The following is a 17,136-nucleotide window of genomic DNA, read 5'->3' on the forward strand; positions in this document are numbered from 1 at the left end:
TATCAGTTTTGGCTGGACTATGAGTGGAAAGCACACTGAACCTTCCTGAGGAAGAGCATAGCGTGTACACTCATTCTGTGTGCTGGGAGTCCCAGAGGAATTGCATCTCCTGGTGGTACAGTTGCTCCAGGACTTCCCCCTCAGACAGTGTGGCTCTACACCATTACCAGTGCAAGTCATATCAGGTACAGTCTAGACCATACTGTCTCTAAGCGGGGTGGTTTTTTAATTATATGTAACACTTTTTCAAGCTCTCTTGTAAATGGAAAATTGTAAGTGTCTTACGCTTTTTAGCTAGTTGTACCCACATTTTGTATTGGTTTTGATTTCACCTGATTGGACTGCTTTATGGGTTTGTTTGTTTTTGAAGATTGCCATTATCTTATATGTTGCAACATGGGGCTTCTGAAATAAATACAGACACTGAGATACTGGGGCAATGATGGAGGTCTCTTACTGTATTTTTTTTTCTAGACAGAAATAGAGTGTTCTTTAGTAGTTTTGTCCTATGCCACATACTCACCTTGCTCAACTGTCTCCACAGTTCTTCTAACTGCCCACCTATAAAAGAACTATCTGCTTTTACAGGCAACCATGGCTCAGCCATCCTCAGAACAATGTTACCAGCTTGGCTTCTTATAGTCAGTTCTCATCTCCCCAAAAGCCTGACTGTCTCTCTCTTTCTCCACGAGTTTTCTATGCAGATGTCCAGAATTAAAAAAAGACAAAAACAAAACCTTTCCCTGCATGCTCTAAGGTTCTGCATTAGTTGGACCCCTGCCTGCTACATTCTTACTGATGCTGTGCTGCTCAGAATAGAGTAGGTTACGATCAAACTTATTGGGCTTCATAGGTGAGAGAGCCTGGGCACTCAACTCTGGGATGTTCCTTTGCACGTCAGAAATGAAACTAATTCATCCCATTGGTTGGTAAATTGACTGGAAAGCTTATAGCAGCCAAATGAGATCGCAAGAGCAGCTCTGCCTCAGTGCAGATTCTTGGAGGGCCTGTCTCTAATCAGAATCCTTTTATAACTCTTCAGTGACTTAAATCTAATTTATTTTTAATGGTTCCTCCATGTTAGCATTCTTTTGTTTCAAAATGTGGCTGACTTTTGATATACTGGTTCCACACACAGTCAGAGCTGTGGACAGTATTTATTGGGCTGCTGGACAGCTATAATAAGAGTGATACTTACTTGCATTTTTTAAATTAGTCAAAGCTGGAGAAGTCAAAATTACAGTAATGTGGGTATAACAAGGAGATGTATATTTTCACGTTAGATAAAAGTTTGGGGACTTGAGTTACTTGGGAGTGACTCTTTAAGAACAATAAGCCAATCATACTTTCATAAATAGATAATTATTGACAGAAACAGCTTTTCAGATATATTTATAAATCATTCTGTTATTTCATTATGGATTATAGAAGTCATGTAAGTAATCACATATCTAAAGAAAGTTTCTGCTTTGGCAGCTGATTGTCATGCAATTACCTGTCTTGTAGCCGCACTTGTGCATGTCAAGGACTTGATCCTGAAACTTGTGGAGCCTCATTCTCATTTGGCTGTTCATGGAGTATGTATTTCAATGGCTGTAAATTTGCCAGAAGCAAAAACCCCAGGAAATTTAGACTTCTCACAGATGACCCTAAACAAGTAAGTTCTTTCTCTGAAAAGAATTTGATAGGCGTGTTTAGAGAACTAGTGGTAGAGTCTACAGATGTCCACTTACTCGGTCTACAGATGTCCACTCACATACGCATACATGCACCTTTGCCTGTGCCCCTTGCCCCTCCACCATAGAACTTATAAGTTTACCTTTCTCACCACTTGATGAAAATTCAGTGTATCTTGCTATGTAATATAATGCCCTAAGAATTATTTTCATATGGCGATTATGTGTCTCTTGATTTGTTTCTGGGTGCAGGTTTAGCAACACTGTGTAATTTTGTTTGTGTTCATGTGAAATGTTCATACTGTGTGAACATTTAATAGAACAAAAAAGATTTTTACAAGCAGTAATACCAGAGTAACACCTTTAGAAAGCCTGTTACATTCTTCACTCCTAGGTGCCTGTACATTGTGTCCATTCAGGGCTCACCCCAATAAACAAGTGTAAAGCTCTGTGGGACACCTGAAGATTGCATTCCCATAATACAGTCTCCCTATCTTGTGTTAGAATAAATGAATGGCATCCCTGGGTTGTGCCCCTTTCACCCTGCTGTCTGCCCAGCTGATGGACTGGTTCTCCTGTCTATCATGTATAATGGACTAGTTTTCTTCTGGGTACCATGGATCCGTGAGACCGTGAGAGAATATATGTCCTTAAACATGATGCAGTTAAATAATTGTTTAATTATTGCATGTGAACATGACTGATGAGGGACAGCTTGTGTAGCAAAGGAAACATAAAAACTGATTATACAGAGTACACTACTAAAAAGGGTCTAGTGGATTTGTTTATGCTGTTGGAAAGCTTTTTACAACGAATGGTGAAGACCATTAAGCTTACGCTCCTAAAAATGACAGCCGACTCCTGTCTTATGCAGTGACATGCTTGCTCACCCAGCATGAGAGAACGTAAAAATAACCTCAAGGTCCCTTTTTTTCTGATCTTATCTGTCTCTAGCCTCACTTCTCTCTGGAGGGCTGAGGGAAAAGATTGTTTGCACCCTGACCAGATAACCTGATATGCTTGAAAATACATATTGTTTAAACACATCATATGCAAGTGGCCGTTATTCTTAGTTAAGTGGATTCAATATATACTTGGTATATTATTTCGTCAGTGAACCTTTCCTACTATCCTGTCCCATCCACTGCTGCCAGAGAGCCCAAACACCCAACCTGTTCAGGTTCAGACAATAAGGGTGTTTTCATGCTTTTTTGTGCAGTTTTGACATTCATTCCTTCTCAAAAGTCAGCCTTGAAAAACCCAAATCTTCTGTATACCACTGAAGCTAAATATTTCCTATAAGTCCTGCATTTTTCACCTTTCCACTCACAGATAATGAGTTCCAATTCCAATTTAAAAAAAAAAATACAGGAAAAAAATCAGGGGAAAGTCATCACAAAGCCTTTATTCCTTCATTTGGGTTTGTCACTAATTCTAACAAGTAGGTATTTCTTCGTCTTAGCTAAATGTTGGATATTGATCATTTTGCAGATGACATAAAACTAGGAGGTATAGCAAATAAAGAAGAAGATAGATTCAATGTACAGAGAGATTTGGATCCTTTGATCATTTGAGGCACTGGACGGAGTCAGATGAGGTTTAATGTAAAGAAGTGTATGATAATACATTTAGGTAAGAATAGCATATAGTATAGATTTAAACTAACGGTCTGTTGCCTAGAATACAGTCGAGAAGAAACATGGGTTAGCTGTAGATAATAAATTGATTATTGTATGAATTCACAGTGTGATGCCATTATGTAAATCTAATTCAAGACTGAAAACCGCATGTGTGTATGTAGCTACATGTGCACGCTCCGGAGGAAAAATCTCATGCAGAACATAAGTTATAATGCTTTGCTGCTTTGTAATGTGTTTGTAAGGCTGCAGTTGGAATTATGTGCAAAACTCTGGTCTTCACATTTAAAAAAATAATAGGGCACGTGTCACCCTATTCCATCTGCCTTCTTTGATTTTCCCCAGCCACTTGCCGATTTTCTTGGGATGGCCAGTCTTTAGGGAAAACAGACACATTTTGGGACAAGTAATAGGGCTTAAATATTACCCTCTCATGGAAAGGCATCTAGTTTATCCAATTTTTGTCTCTCTGTTTCTATGAGGAAAAGAGTCCTGTCCCTCTTTTAGAAACATCCTCAGTCCCTGCCCTAATTGAGACCCCTGCATACCTCGCTAGGCAGTCATTATCAGATATAACAATCAAGAGCTGTGGTGCAGTGGGAGGAGCTATCTCCCAAACAGGAGTTGAAGATGCTGTACTAAACTGGTGGCATGACTCTGCAGATATAAAGCAGCAGTAATGAGTAGGATTTTTCAGGTGGAGCAGATCTTTTACCAATTGAAATCAAAACGAGTTTCCACAAGCAAAAACATAATAAAAAGATTCCCCGAGATGTGGTTTTCCCAGTACTCAGCACATGGGTGTGCTAGCGTTCCCACAGGCACTAACGCCCTTCTGTCTCTGGAATGTCTGGTTTATTGCTCTTCCCAGACTACCTGTGCAAGTGAAGGGGAAAACGAAACTAAAGTTAACCCCTTGTGTACTGGTTATGAATTAGTGTCCCCTATCCACTAGCAAACATGAATTGTATACTACCCTATTATTTGTTTGAATATTGTAATTTACAGTGTTTTGACACTTTGCTATGGCGGACAGCAGGTTTATTTTAACCACAAGAAACAGAAGTAAAATAAATAAAATATAAAATTGAAACCATGTTAATTTTGAATTTCCTGACTTTGATGGTTTGTGTCCCTACCTCTCCAAACTGAGCTAAATGTTCCAAGTAAATTATAACTCTGTAAATATTTTTGTCTGTAGGAAGAACACCTTGAAAATAATTTGCAAACTTTAGCTACTGATGTGGCTCCACTTTATAAGAAACTTGCTCCTGATGCTTTTCAGAACCAGGTAGGTCTGTGAGATTCACGCAGTGGAATTGCAGGCTTTAAACTCTTGATAAGTGACCTCAATTTTGTAGTGCTGTGTCTTGGAAAAAAAGTCTTCCTGACCCCAGCTGCTGTTCAGATTATGCCCTGAAGATTAATAACCCTTGTAAATTATTTTGTAACTAGAGAGTTTTTACTATTTATAGGAGTCGAATAATTCTTTAAATCTGGCTCAGCTGTTTCTCAGTAATGTCTTACTGAATGTCACATGTTAATTACAGGTTGCACAACAAAGCATTTAATTTCTGATAAAGCAGTTTACCTGATTACCTTTATTTAGTTAACAATCAGTGCTAGTGTGTCCCATGAGTCTGAAGTTTCCCAGTGCCATCTCCAAATAAACCTAGTTATTTTATTTTTAGGTGGAAAATGAACACATGGGCCCAGACTGTCGTCTTGGATCCCAGGATGGTAGGCCTTTCTCTGGTGTTACAGCTTGTATAGATTTCTGCGCCCACGCCCATAAGGACACACACAATATGCACAATGGAAGCACTGTGGTATGTATATATAATTTTCTCATTTGTGCTGTTTTCTGTTGTGATTTTTAAATGCTGCTTCATTTAGCGATACATTTGCATGAAGCATTTAAGGTGCTAAAATATTACGAGTGTTTCTTCGTATAAATATCCACAGGAGTTCGGTGTGTTTATTCTTAGCCTGCAGAAGGCTTATTATTATTCACCTTATTATTCTGAAGAATAAGAAAAGCAAGGGTGCAATCTAGGATAAAATACCTACAGCTATCTCAGATATACAAGTCCTGCATGCTCAGTCTACCTCAGGAAAGATAACGTATTCACAGTAAAGGTTTGATGTCTGAAGTAAAATAAAAGAAACATACGCTGCAGCCAAGAATTGCATAAAATTCCTGCAGAAGAAGATGTTATGTAAATGAGCTTATTATCTGTCACATTTTATCACTCCCAGTTTTCACATTCACCAACCTCTCCTTCCGTATCACCATAGTGCCTGACAGGCTCTAGGCTGGTGTAGCTATGGGTAGGAACATAGACCAGGTAATATCATGGAGCATGTGCTGGAGTTATTTTTAAAAGTCTTTCTGGTATTAATTAAGGGGAATAGTCTCCCACAGTCCCAGTGTGGAAGGAGTCTAGTTGTCATTCTGTGGTATGTGGTTGATACCATAAGCGTTCATTGTATGATTAGTGGAAAAAGGTGAAAGCAAGGAACACCATTTCTATTAAATAACCTTTAGAAAGTGAGGCCAGAAGACAGATAAGCTCAAAACAAAATAAATCCAAGAATGCTGTTGTAAATGTTTTTTTTTCAGCAGTTTGAGCTTTAATTACAAGCACTTCCTGCATAGTTGGGATGCTTTTGTGAATGTCATTGGAAATCGCATTCAAGCATAATCTCTGTATTTAAAAGTATATGTAAAATCTCTGCCTTAATTAGGGTTAGTGTCTTCTTCAAAAACTGGAAAATTAAAATTTAATGTAATATATTCCTGTAGTTTAAGAAATATAGCCCAATCCTGCACAGTACTTGAGCATGTGCCCAACATTAAGCGTGTGAGTAGTCCTATTCACTTAACTGGAACTACTCACATGCTTACTGTTAATCATGTGCTTATGTGCTTTGTTGGATAGGGGTCTCTGGCTTTAAGTCTGTAAGTGTCTTTAAAGGCTATCCATGAATAGCAATCCTGAATTGACTTGTAGTGTTTTGCTAATAGTGAATGCCTCAGATAAGATTATGAAATAGCTTATAAAATAATTCACAAAATATATCTTACAGAATAGTGTAAAACCAATATGTTATTAATACAGTGTAAATGTCTTGAACTAGAACTTCCTCAGTGTGGAAATTCAGAGGGAAGATTTAAGAATTCAAAGTTTGAAAATGTGTATTGCCTTTGGAGAATAACCTGTATATTTGATATTTGTATGCTAATATAACTTGGTTATATCTCAAATAAGATTATTTTGGTACATACAATATTATTTTTCCTAAAAGATATAATTACATGGAACTTATGTCTACTACCACCTGTTTTAGGAGTGGATCATGAAAAGAGTAATGATGATGATGATGTTGGAAAATACAGTGTATCAGAGTAGGAATTTCTTAGATGATCTTAAATTAATATAGGATCCCCTTAAAGAACATATTGGGATCAACTGAATATATATTTATTTATCTAGAGTCATTGGTGTTACTTCAGCACCAGGAAATGTTCATTAGGGATGCTTCTGTATTTCTTTGTTGTATGTTTTGTGAATTTTTCCAAATCAAATTAGTTGTGTAATCATATTCTTTATTAACTTCATCTTTAGCTAGAGCAATTTAAATCTAGTTTATTTTATGGGAATTGATTCTGTGGAGACCACATGTGAGCAAAAAACTGAAGGTATTAAAACTATATTTATGTGGAAAAGCTAACCAGTGTGCAGCTGTGAATGTTTCCTGTTTGCTCTGTAGTGGTGTAAAAATACTTAGAAATTCTACAAGGGTATGTGTATTTGGAAATACTAGATGTACTTTATCTTTACGAAAGCACCTTTTTTGCTCAGTAAATATAGCATCCATTTTCATTCCATCAGACTCTTTTGTTATCTTTTTAACAGTCTTCTTAGGATGATTCAGGTACCTGACAACAATGGTGTTAAGGTACAGTGTTCCCTGGTGAAGTGGAAGCCATGATTGCAATTGAATGGCATGAGGACAGATGTATAAGAATTAAAGGTGTCAATCTGAATTTGTCTCAAGTATTTGTGTTGCTTCAAAGGATTAGCTGAAATGGGTCAGTTTCATGCCTGTGTAAATCCATTGAAATCAGTGGATTTACACAAGGGATTCATTTGGCCCAGTGGATTTTACAAAGAATGGCTCAAAAGTAACTAATGAAAGCATGGCCAGTGCAGTAGTAGCTATCCTGGTCGTTCATGTTCACTGTTGGACAGTGCCTCTGACAGTGGGGGAAGGGTAGGATGAGTGGGGAGACTAACTACAATTATATGTGACTACTCATACCATTCAGTCTGTGGCACTGGCTGTGGAAAAAGTAAAGGGAGGAAAGTGACTTTGTGGTCCACGGTCTGCTTCCTTTTGGCCTTTCTCAATAGGAAAGAGAGGGTTGGCAGAGTAGCAAAAGATACTTGCACAGAGAGGGTCAATGGCTGTGAGGAAACTGCCATACTTCAGACCCTACTGCAGAAGCATTACCTAGCTTTGAATGAAGTTGGTGAGAAGAGAAGATGGCACCTTTCAATTTGCCCATTCAGCTTCTCTTCACACTGTCTTCACTGCTTGGCAAGAGTGCACTTTCTCATTCTCACAGCAGCACAGGGTGCCTACAGATTTCTTCTTTACTAGCACAAATCATGCCACATCACTCTGGTTCATGAACAATAAGCAGCATGGAGGTTCATGAAGAATAAATCATGCCATTTAAGTCTGATCACTTTTTGTGATCTACGTAGAATACTAATATGGTACACAAAGCTCATACAGTGAGTGAGACATATTGGGACCCCTTGAAGCATTAGAAACCCTGCCTTAATACGTTTATTACAAAAAATTAAATTCAAATAAACATAAGCATCACTACTTTTTAAAAAGCCTGAAAAATGGCTGATGGGGAAAGAATAATTATAAATGGCACTGCAATCAGTTTGGATTTCACAAGTGTTAACATAGGAGTTTTATTTTATTTTAGTAGTTTTATCAATCATCTGAAAGAGGAAGCAAAACAAACAAATTAAACTAAGATGTAACTTCTCCTGGCTCTGAATCCTCTGCAGACACTGAAAGGATATAAAGTACAAATCCAGGGCCTGATTCGCCTCTCTGTTACACACATGCACACAATGTAAACCAGTAGTCGGTGATTTGAAGTTAACAAAATTACACTTTTGTGAATCCGGTGCAAGAAGAGAATCACACCCCAAATATCAAACTAGAGAGATTAGAAAAATGGCAGAGATTCATAAAATGAGGTTCAGGTTGGGAAAAATGCAGTAAACTTTTGTTTTTTGCAATAATATTCTGAACCAAAGCTATTGCATGTAAGGGAGATGCCATACATGCAAGTGTATAATATCACAGGTTAAGAAGGCAATAATTCCTCTTTATATAGCAACTTAGAGACTAACAAATTTATTTGAGCATAAGCTTTCGTGAGCTACAGCTCACTTCATCGGATGCATTCAGTGGCCTGTGTGATGCTTTTGCCGGGGACAGAACAGGAATGGAGTCTTAGAACTTAGTAAGTAATCTAGCTAGATATGCGTTAGATTCTGTTTGTTTAAATGGCTGAGAAAATAAGCTGTGCTGAATGGAATGGATATTCCTGTTTTTGTGTCTTTTTGTAACTTAAGGTTTAGCCTAGAGGGATTCTCTATGTTTTGAATCTAATTACCCTATAAGGTATTTACCATCCTGATTTTACAGAGGTGATTCTTTTTACTTTTTCTTCTGTTAACATTCTTCTTTTAAGAAACTGAATGCTTTTTCATTGTTCTTAAGATCAAGGGTTTGGGTCTGTGGTCACCTATGCAAATTGGTGAGGATTTCTATCAAGCCTTCCCCAGGAAAGGGGGTGTAAAGGTAAGGGAGGATTTTTTGGGGAAAGACGTTTCCAGACGGGCTCTTTCCTAATAATAATAATACCGGTGTTAGATGTTTGGTGGTGGCAGCGAAAGTCCAAGGGCAAAGGGTAAAATAGTTTGTACCTTGAGGAAGTTTTAACCTAAGCTGGTAAAAGTAAGCTTAGCAGGTTTTCATGCAGGTCCCCACATCTGTACCCTAGCGTTCAGAGTCGGGAAGGAACCTTGACATGCATCCGATGAAGTGAGCTGTAGCTCACGAAAGCTTATGCTCAAATAAATTTGTTAGTCTCTAAGGTGCCACAAGTACTCCTTTTCTTTTTGCGAATACAGACTAACACGGCTGCTACTCTGAAACCTGTTTTTATATAGCATAAGTGTTACTTAAGTTGGAGTACCATGCACGTTTTTCACTGTTCTACCAGTATTTCAAGTGAGCCCTGGTCTACACGGATGGGGGGAGTCGACCTAAGATACGCAACTTCAGCTATGCGAATAGCGTAGCTGAAGTTGGCGTATTTTAGGTCAACTTGACTGGCCGTGAGGACGGCAGCGAGTTGACCGCTGCCGCTCCCCCATCAACTCCACTTCCACCTCTCACGAGCTGGAGTTCCGGAGTCGACAGGGAGTGCGTTTGGGGATCGATTTATCACGTCTAGATGAGACATGATAAATCAATCCCCAATGGATCAATCACTACCTGCCGATTCATCAGGTAGTGAAGACCTGCTCTGAGATTGACAAACTAGGGAAGATACAGAGAAGGGAAACAAAGATGGTTAAGGGAAAGGAGGAATTGTCCTATGACGATCAGGAGAATTTTAAGTGTTGTAGAGATAAATATATCATTCCTTTATAATCTGTCTACAAATTTGAAATATGTTACTGTTAAGGAATGCAGAATTGTCCAGGTTTGCTTTAAGCGGGGAATAATAATTAACATTCAGCAATGGAAAATTTAAGCAGGACATTGGGAAATTTTTTGAATAATTTGAATAAAGGAAAGTGCTGGAATACCCATCATTGGAATTATTAAAACTTGGGCGAGGCAGCTTGTATTTAGATGTTCTGTAGGGAACATCCCTGCATTAGCAGAAGGAGGAACTAGATGATCTAATAGGATTTTTCCATCCCGAGGATTTTAGAATGAGGTAAGAAGAGAGAAGATCAGAATAAAGAGATGGTTTAAATTGATTAGGACACTGCATATTTACCACCAGGCTGCAACCTTAAGATCTGAAGATCTAGCTCCACCTAAAGTCACATTACCTTCATCCACTAATCTTGACCTCTGGTGTGGTTGTTGGAAAGAACCAAAAAATGCCACCATTATAGGAGGCTGATACTGAGGGCTTTTGAAAGGCTAGCCATTGCATAGTACTGGCCAAATACCACCTAGGATTGCAGAGGAAGTAAGAGAAGCCTGTGTTATTAATGGCTTTACAGGAAACTCTTTTTATCAGATCTTAGTGGAATCACTATGAGCCTATTGTCAAGTGCTAGAGGAGTCATCTCAACCAAGTCATTTAAAAAAGCAAGAGGGAGATCAGGTGAGACTGGATTTATTTAACTGGTTAAGTTTTTTTAATATTAGTTTCTTAAGTCAGAGACAGACTAATTGAAGTAGCGGAACCTATGATACGGAACAACTATTTGATAATACCTGCAGTTTTGGAACATAAAGTAGCTATGGCCAGTTACCCTGCAGACCATGTACATGCCTATATTGTAGCTACCAAAGGTGCTCAGAATTGTGTTTGGCTACCACACCCCCTACAGCACCAAGTAAAACTAATAGATTTGTGCAGAATGAAAAACAGTTAAAGCCCTGAGGATAAGGACTATCAAAATATTTAAACTAGCATTGCTTTACTGGGCATGTATACAGTGGGGCCAGAAATATACTGCAACCACTGTAAACAAAAAAAAACCCTTGTTGACCTTTGTTCCTAAGGAAATATTGCTTGTGTTGTGTGGTACTTGTGGCAGTTACAGATGTTCATTCTGTCTTAGTGGGCACAGGCAATTCACAAGTATCAGTTGGCCACAAATGGATATCCTAAGAAGAACTGAATTATAAGACTGGATATGCTTTATTGTTAAAACTGGAAATGTGTAGGGATCAGCCCCATCCTAACTACCTCATATGGTACAAGTGCAGTAGTTTTTAAAGATCAGGGCCCACATTTTCAAAATGCATCCAACTAAAGAGAATGTGCTCAACTTGCATAGCGCCACTATCCAATCCACATATGTAAATTGTAGATTTTTATACACACTACCCTGACTTTCATGCATGCATTAACTGTTGTGTGCACTTTTGAAAATTTTGGGTTGATAGTTAACCTGGTTAATGGCTGATATTTATTATAGTGGTTCTCAATCAGGGGTCTGTGAGCCGAAGCAGGGCCGGCATTAGACTAGCTGGAGCCCAGAGCAGAAAGCTAGGCACCCTGTGGGGTGGAAGCCTCAAGCCCCGCCCCTTGTGGCTGAAGCCCAGAGCCCTGCCACCCAGCAGGGAGGAAGCTCTGAGCCCCTCCACTGCGCAGAGCTGAAGCTACAATGCACACACACACTCTCCCACCCCACGTGGCAGAAGCCCCAAGCCTCAGTGCCCCATGGGGCAGAAGCCCCAAGCTCCCCACGGCGCAGAAGCTTCTGTCGGGCAGAAGCCCAGAGCTCCCCTCCCCCACTACCTGGCCCCTGAAGCCTAGAGCCCCAAGCCGCCTCCCTCATGGCTGAAGTCTTGAGTCCCCCCTCACCTCTTCCCCCCAGTGGTCCCTGAAGTTTTATAGCATGTTAGGGAGGCCTCAGAAAGAGAAAGATTGAGAACCCCTGATTTACTATAGTTTGCCAATATGCTTTTATTTAGCACTGTAAAACTTGGTGACTTGGTCACAAGGGAAATGAAAATTGTAAGGACCAGAAATTAACTCCAGGAAGTTATTTTTTCCTCATATGAGTGCCTTTTCAAATCCAAATCCTGGATCAGTGCCTAATCCAAAACCATATTGTATACAACATGATACCCAATAGAGGACAAGGTGTTGGAAATCAAGCAGTTATTAGGACAGGGATTTGGTAGAAATGTGTTCAAACTGAATAAATATGAACAATATTTCAAATATGTACAAATGCATCAACAGCAAGTTCTAGCTCTTCAGAAGTGCTATAGAACAGGATATATAAAGGGAGGGATGATTACTGCTGATTCATGCCACAGTCCCTCAAGAAAATTTGTGCATTTGGGCTGAAGGAGAATTGGTAGGCAAATACATACAAAGTAATTGAAGTTGCTCTACTTTGTGTGTTGTGGACCAATAAGACTATGACAGTTATCCACTAGCTTTGGTTGACTACGAGGGAATTAACTGAGTTTTCTTTAGAGACAGAAAGCACTATTGACAGAGCTGCATGATCATTACTCTGTTCACCTCTGGAAGACATTGCTTTAAGAGTAAATCTCTGCAAAATTCTCTCTTTGCTTCACAAACTGTTTCATGGTGTTTTATTAGTGGAGATGTGTATAAAGCACCCTTCCAGCTGGTGGTCTGCTTGGGCAGAAGGTTGTACCTTAGTGAACTAATTTTTGCAAGACTTACTGGTGCTATCTCCCAGCAATCCTTCTTAAAGATGTCTAGTGATGTCGCCTCAACGTGCTGTAGGGTCCTAGCTATCATCGAGCTGCTGCACAGGGATTTAAGTAAATTCCTGTTTTAATGTGTGTTTTCTCAAAGTTTATTATTACTTAAACAAGAAACTTTGACGAACTATATTAAATAATTTAAAAGAAAGGGATGAGGGCAAATGGACTAGTCTGAGCCCCTGAGAACCAAATCCATGCTCCAGGACTTCCATAGAGCACGAGCTGAAGCATCGAAGTAAAGCTCGAGACAGCAGTTATCTCTCTTGAGGAACCTGAAAGAGGAGAAGGGGTAGTTTGAAGGTGAGATTGTGCTCATGTGACACAAATAGAAGGTATTTTCAGGCTTTATTTTTAGTTCATGTTTAAAGCAAAGCTAGTGTCAATGACAGCTGTTTTAAAATGAGAGCCTTATTTGAATTAAAAAGACCGGTCAGTCTGTCTTTTAAAAAGAAAAAAAAATGTTTAAAAATACCTCCATATTTGGTCTTGATGATGACCCTCCATTAGTTCAATGCTGTAAGTAGGTCTTTCCACCGTCATGTTCAAGTGTAACTGCCAGAGCTTCCTGGAATTTCCTGTAAACACACTTGCAAAAGCAGAGCTGACTTGCACAGCTTTGCATGGTAAACATGTTAAAATGTCAGCAGAAGAGAACAAAAAACCCATTCTTGCTACAAACATAACAACAGTACTCTACTGGACACACATACTTTTACTATGTAAAAAAAATGGTCATAAGGAAGTGAGAAATGTCCTTTGACTTCATGCTGTTTATTCTCCAGAGGTTTGGTTTTTGGTATTGTATGCAAAATGTATGGCAAAGATAACGTTCCACAATGTTAATTATTATTATTTTTTATCTGTATCAGCATGATGCTTTACTGAAGACATGTTTCTCTAAATCAGATTTACTGTTTGCGATTAATCATTAGAATCTAGTATCTAATGTTTTCCATTCCAGACAATGAGGACATAAACATGAAATTAAAACCAAAAAGCGGGAAAGTTCTTCTATAAAAACACACAGTCCACAGCGAAAAATAAAAATTTTAAACGATGCAACTTAAAATTCATTATTCTTTTCACATGCAAATCCATAAACTAGATTTAGACTGTCAGCTCTGCTCTCTAAGGCAAGGACTGTCCTTTACTCTGTGTCTAGCAGAATGGAGGCGTGATTTTGTTGGGGCCTCACGGTGCTACTGCAATACAAATTAATAATAATAAATAATACAGAGAACCATCCGCATTCAAAGACAGTCAAGTTAATGTGTGTTAGTAGCAGTAAAATTCCACCTGCTATCATATCACTGCAAGTAATTAGATTAATCAGAATCACTAAATCTCTGTTAACACACCTGATGAAGTCCAGAAAAAGTTCCACACAAACATCCAGTACTACTAAATCTAATACTAGTATTAATTCATTTGGCAAAACTGTGATTTTGAAAACACTTTGGTAGGACAGCTGTCTGCCTTGCTAAACCTAAGTGTCCTGTACAAATCTTTCATATTGAGTTTGGCTTCTTTTTTAGCTTACCATCAGCTTTTTCTGTAGAGAAACCAGCAGTTAAAAATTCATTATAAGCACCTACTCAGTGGACCTGCAACAATTTGTTGTTTGCTGGAGATGGCCTATAAATAAAGGTAGAATTTATAGTGCTAGAAACTTCAAGGATACCTTTTTATATGGTTACGTCAGTGAGTTGCTTATTGGCGGTCCTCAGTACAGACTTCTTGTGAAAACAAAACAAATGTCAATAGTAAAGTATAATAGAGTGATCTCCACCTGACCATCTCCCCTTCACGGTCAAGAGTGCCTCTGCAGTGCCCTCCCTCTGTTTTCCCATTCTTCGGGACTCCTTAAACAAAACTCCTGACAGTCTTGCTAATCCAATCACAGACCTTCTTGGGGCCTGGTTTCTTTATTAACACAAAATTGCAAAAAGCAAACAAACAACAAATCTTCCATCCAGCCTTATGCTCCCTGAGGTAGTCTCCCTTCCTGTTGTCTGAGCAACTAGACAGTGCAAGGCCTCACCTGCCCTGCCTTCTTTGCCTTCTCCCAAAGGAAAACTTAACTTTCAGTTGGGGTCTTTGACCCAGCCCCAGCCCAGCTCCCTTCTGTAGGGACCATGGTAGGAGACTTTCTGTACAACTCTACAGCATAGTTCCCCTTCTAGATCTGTCCTCACTTAACTCTCTTTGACCCTGTATAGCCCAGGTGCGGTTCCGCCTTCTTAATTGCTCCGCTGGGAGTACCTGTTCTGGTGTAAGGGCTCTGGACTATTTCCATCACACAGGGGCAGTCACTCTGTGACATAGAGTTTAAAAGTTAAACATTTCTTGTTAGGCAAGGGGTCAGTTTCTGAATAAAATATCAGTTTTACTAGGAGAACTGATTAACAGTTTCTTCAGCCTTTTCTACAGATAAAGCGTGAGAATTTCACAGGATAATATAGAGTATATTGTAAGCAAGATTCAGTAAATGTTGTCAATCAACCATTAGTCAATCAGTAGTTCCTACAGAAGAATCAGAATGCATCCGATGAAGTGAGCTGTAGCTCACGAAAGCTTATGCTCAAATAAATTGGTTAGTCTCTAAGGTGCCACAAGTACTCCTTTTCTTTTTAAGAATCAGAAGGTTACTTTTCTACTGACATGCACTAGAATTAGTGTGTGGAATGAATATTTATCCCCAACAGCTCACTGAATTTCTTTTGGTTATGAATCTACCACATCATCTTTGCATGGAAGTTCAGACATTTGCAGTAGCTAAAATGCCTTTTGAGAATGGGTAAAGGTGACTATGTTACCATTCTGGAGAATATCAGTAATGTGTTTGATAAATTTATACAGTATTACAAGCTGCAACATTGGATGGTTGTCAAGGATAAATGACCTGACATGATACACATCATAACTAATTATAGCTATTTGTGGAAAATGTCCCATGCTTTCTACAAATGCTTTTTCTGCTTGTTCAGAATACCATCATCATTTCAAAGGAAGGATTTTAATTGCTGCTTTTTGCATTTTGTAAAAGCAGAGGAGCTTCAGAAATGCTTTCCAAAACTGTTTCCATAACCTACTGTGAACTTATTCTGGCTGTAATAATCCAATAGAACTATGTACTGTAGATCTTGTAAAATAGTAAAAGTAAAGCAAGCTAAGTAATTCCGTTGTGAAATTGGTGAATCACTCTTATGACTTGAGTGGACCTTAATGGATAGCTTGTCAAAGTGCTGAGACCATCTTAGCAGGCCACTGCAGAGCTAAATGATGATGCAGCATATCTGAGAGAATGAGCATCTGTTCTGTTTCCGAAGGACATCTATTCTGTTCCTGATCTACACAGAGAAGAACTATACAGGAAATTTAGTTTCCAAATTCAGAAATGCTTTTTGCCCACTTTGCTGCATCTTCAGTTCAAAACATCTGTTCTTACTAATGACGTAGTGGAAAAGGCTATATCAGATTCAACTCAAGAAGTTCAAGTGGCCAGAGACGCAGATCAAAGAACTACAGGATTCAGAACTCTTTGGCTACAGATGTTTCTTCAAATGGTTTAATCATTTCATTCAATTTATGGGTGCATCTTAGAAAGAGAGCAGAAATTCACGGTGTCTCCACACCTTGAATACTGCATGTAGTTCTGGTCAGCCCATCTCAAAAAAGATATCTTAGAATTGGAAAAGGTACAGAGAAGGGTAACAAAAATGAGCAGGGGTTTGAACAGCTTCTATATGAACATGCAACTGTTAATAAGACTTTATTAAATCCAAAGTAACTCATGGTTTTTATCTTCGAGTTTATTGGATATCCAAAACAAACAATTTGGCCAGCATTCTCTCATTTGGCTATTAAGTATCCTTGATGATCCAACTAGTGTTTCTTTTGGAAAAAATATTTAGTACAGCAGGAGATGCAGCAGGACATAAATCATACTTAAAATCCAAAATAGTATAGCATTTTGTCTTTTTCAATCTGCTTTTGATTGGTTTGAAATAGAATATTAATAGTAATTCATGTAAAAAGCTACTTTGAATGCTCTCAACAGTACATTCCAAAGGTTTTCCAATGCATTACTTTATGTAGAGTCCACCATTAATGAAAGGACTTTGTCTACAAACTGTTAGAGCAAACTACTCTGCTTTGTCTACAAACTGTTAGAGCATCTAAAAGACTCTTAGATCATAATTTGCTGCCGTCTAGGACTAATTTTTGAATCCATAGAATAGTCTGGTCCACTTGCTATTTGAGTCTTCTTTTTAGAT

At 38.7% G+C, this 17,136-nt stretch overlaps 1 protein-coding gene across 1 annotated transcript in view; it reads left to right on the plus strand.

The window, feature by feature from the left end:
- The window catches only part of TET1 (tet methylcytosine dioxygenase 1), a 122,729-nt gene that overhangs the window by 87,452 nt on the left and 18,141 nt on the right, over positions 1-17,136 (plus strand). The window contains exons 8-10 of the mRNA XM_074958895.1: positions 1,507-1,657; positions 4,515-4,604; positions 5,005-5,142. Of these exons, the coding sequence (XP_074814996.1) occupies positions 1,507-1,657; positions 4,515-4,604; positions 5,005-5,142 (379 nt within the window). The remainder of the gene's footprint in view (positions 1-1,506; positions 1,658-4,514; positions 4,605-5,004; positions 5,143-17,136) is intronic.

This window comes from Natator depressus, chromosome 7 (assembly GCF_965152275.1).
Source record: "Natator depressus isolate rNatDep1 chromosome 7, rNatDep2.hap1, whole genome shotgun sequence".
In the NCBI taxonomy this organism is placed as follows: Eukaryota; Metazoa; Chordata; order Testudines; family Cheloniidae; genus Natator; species Natator depressus.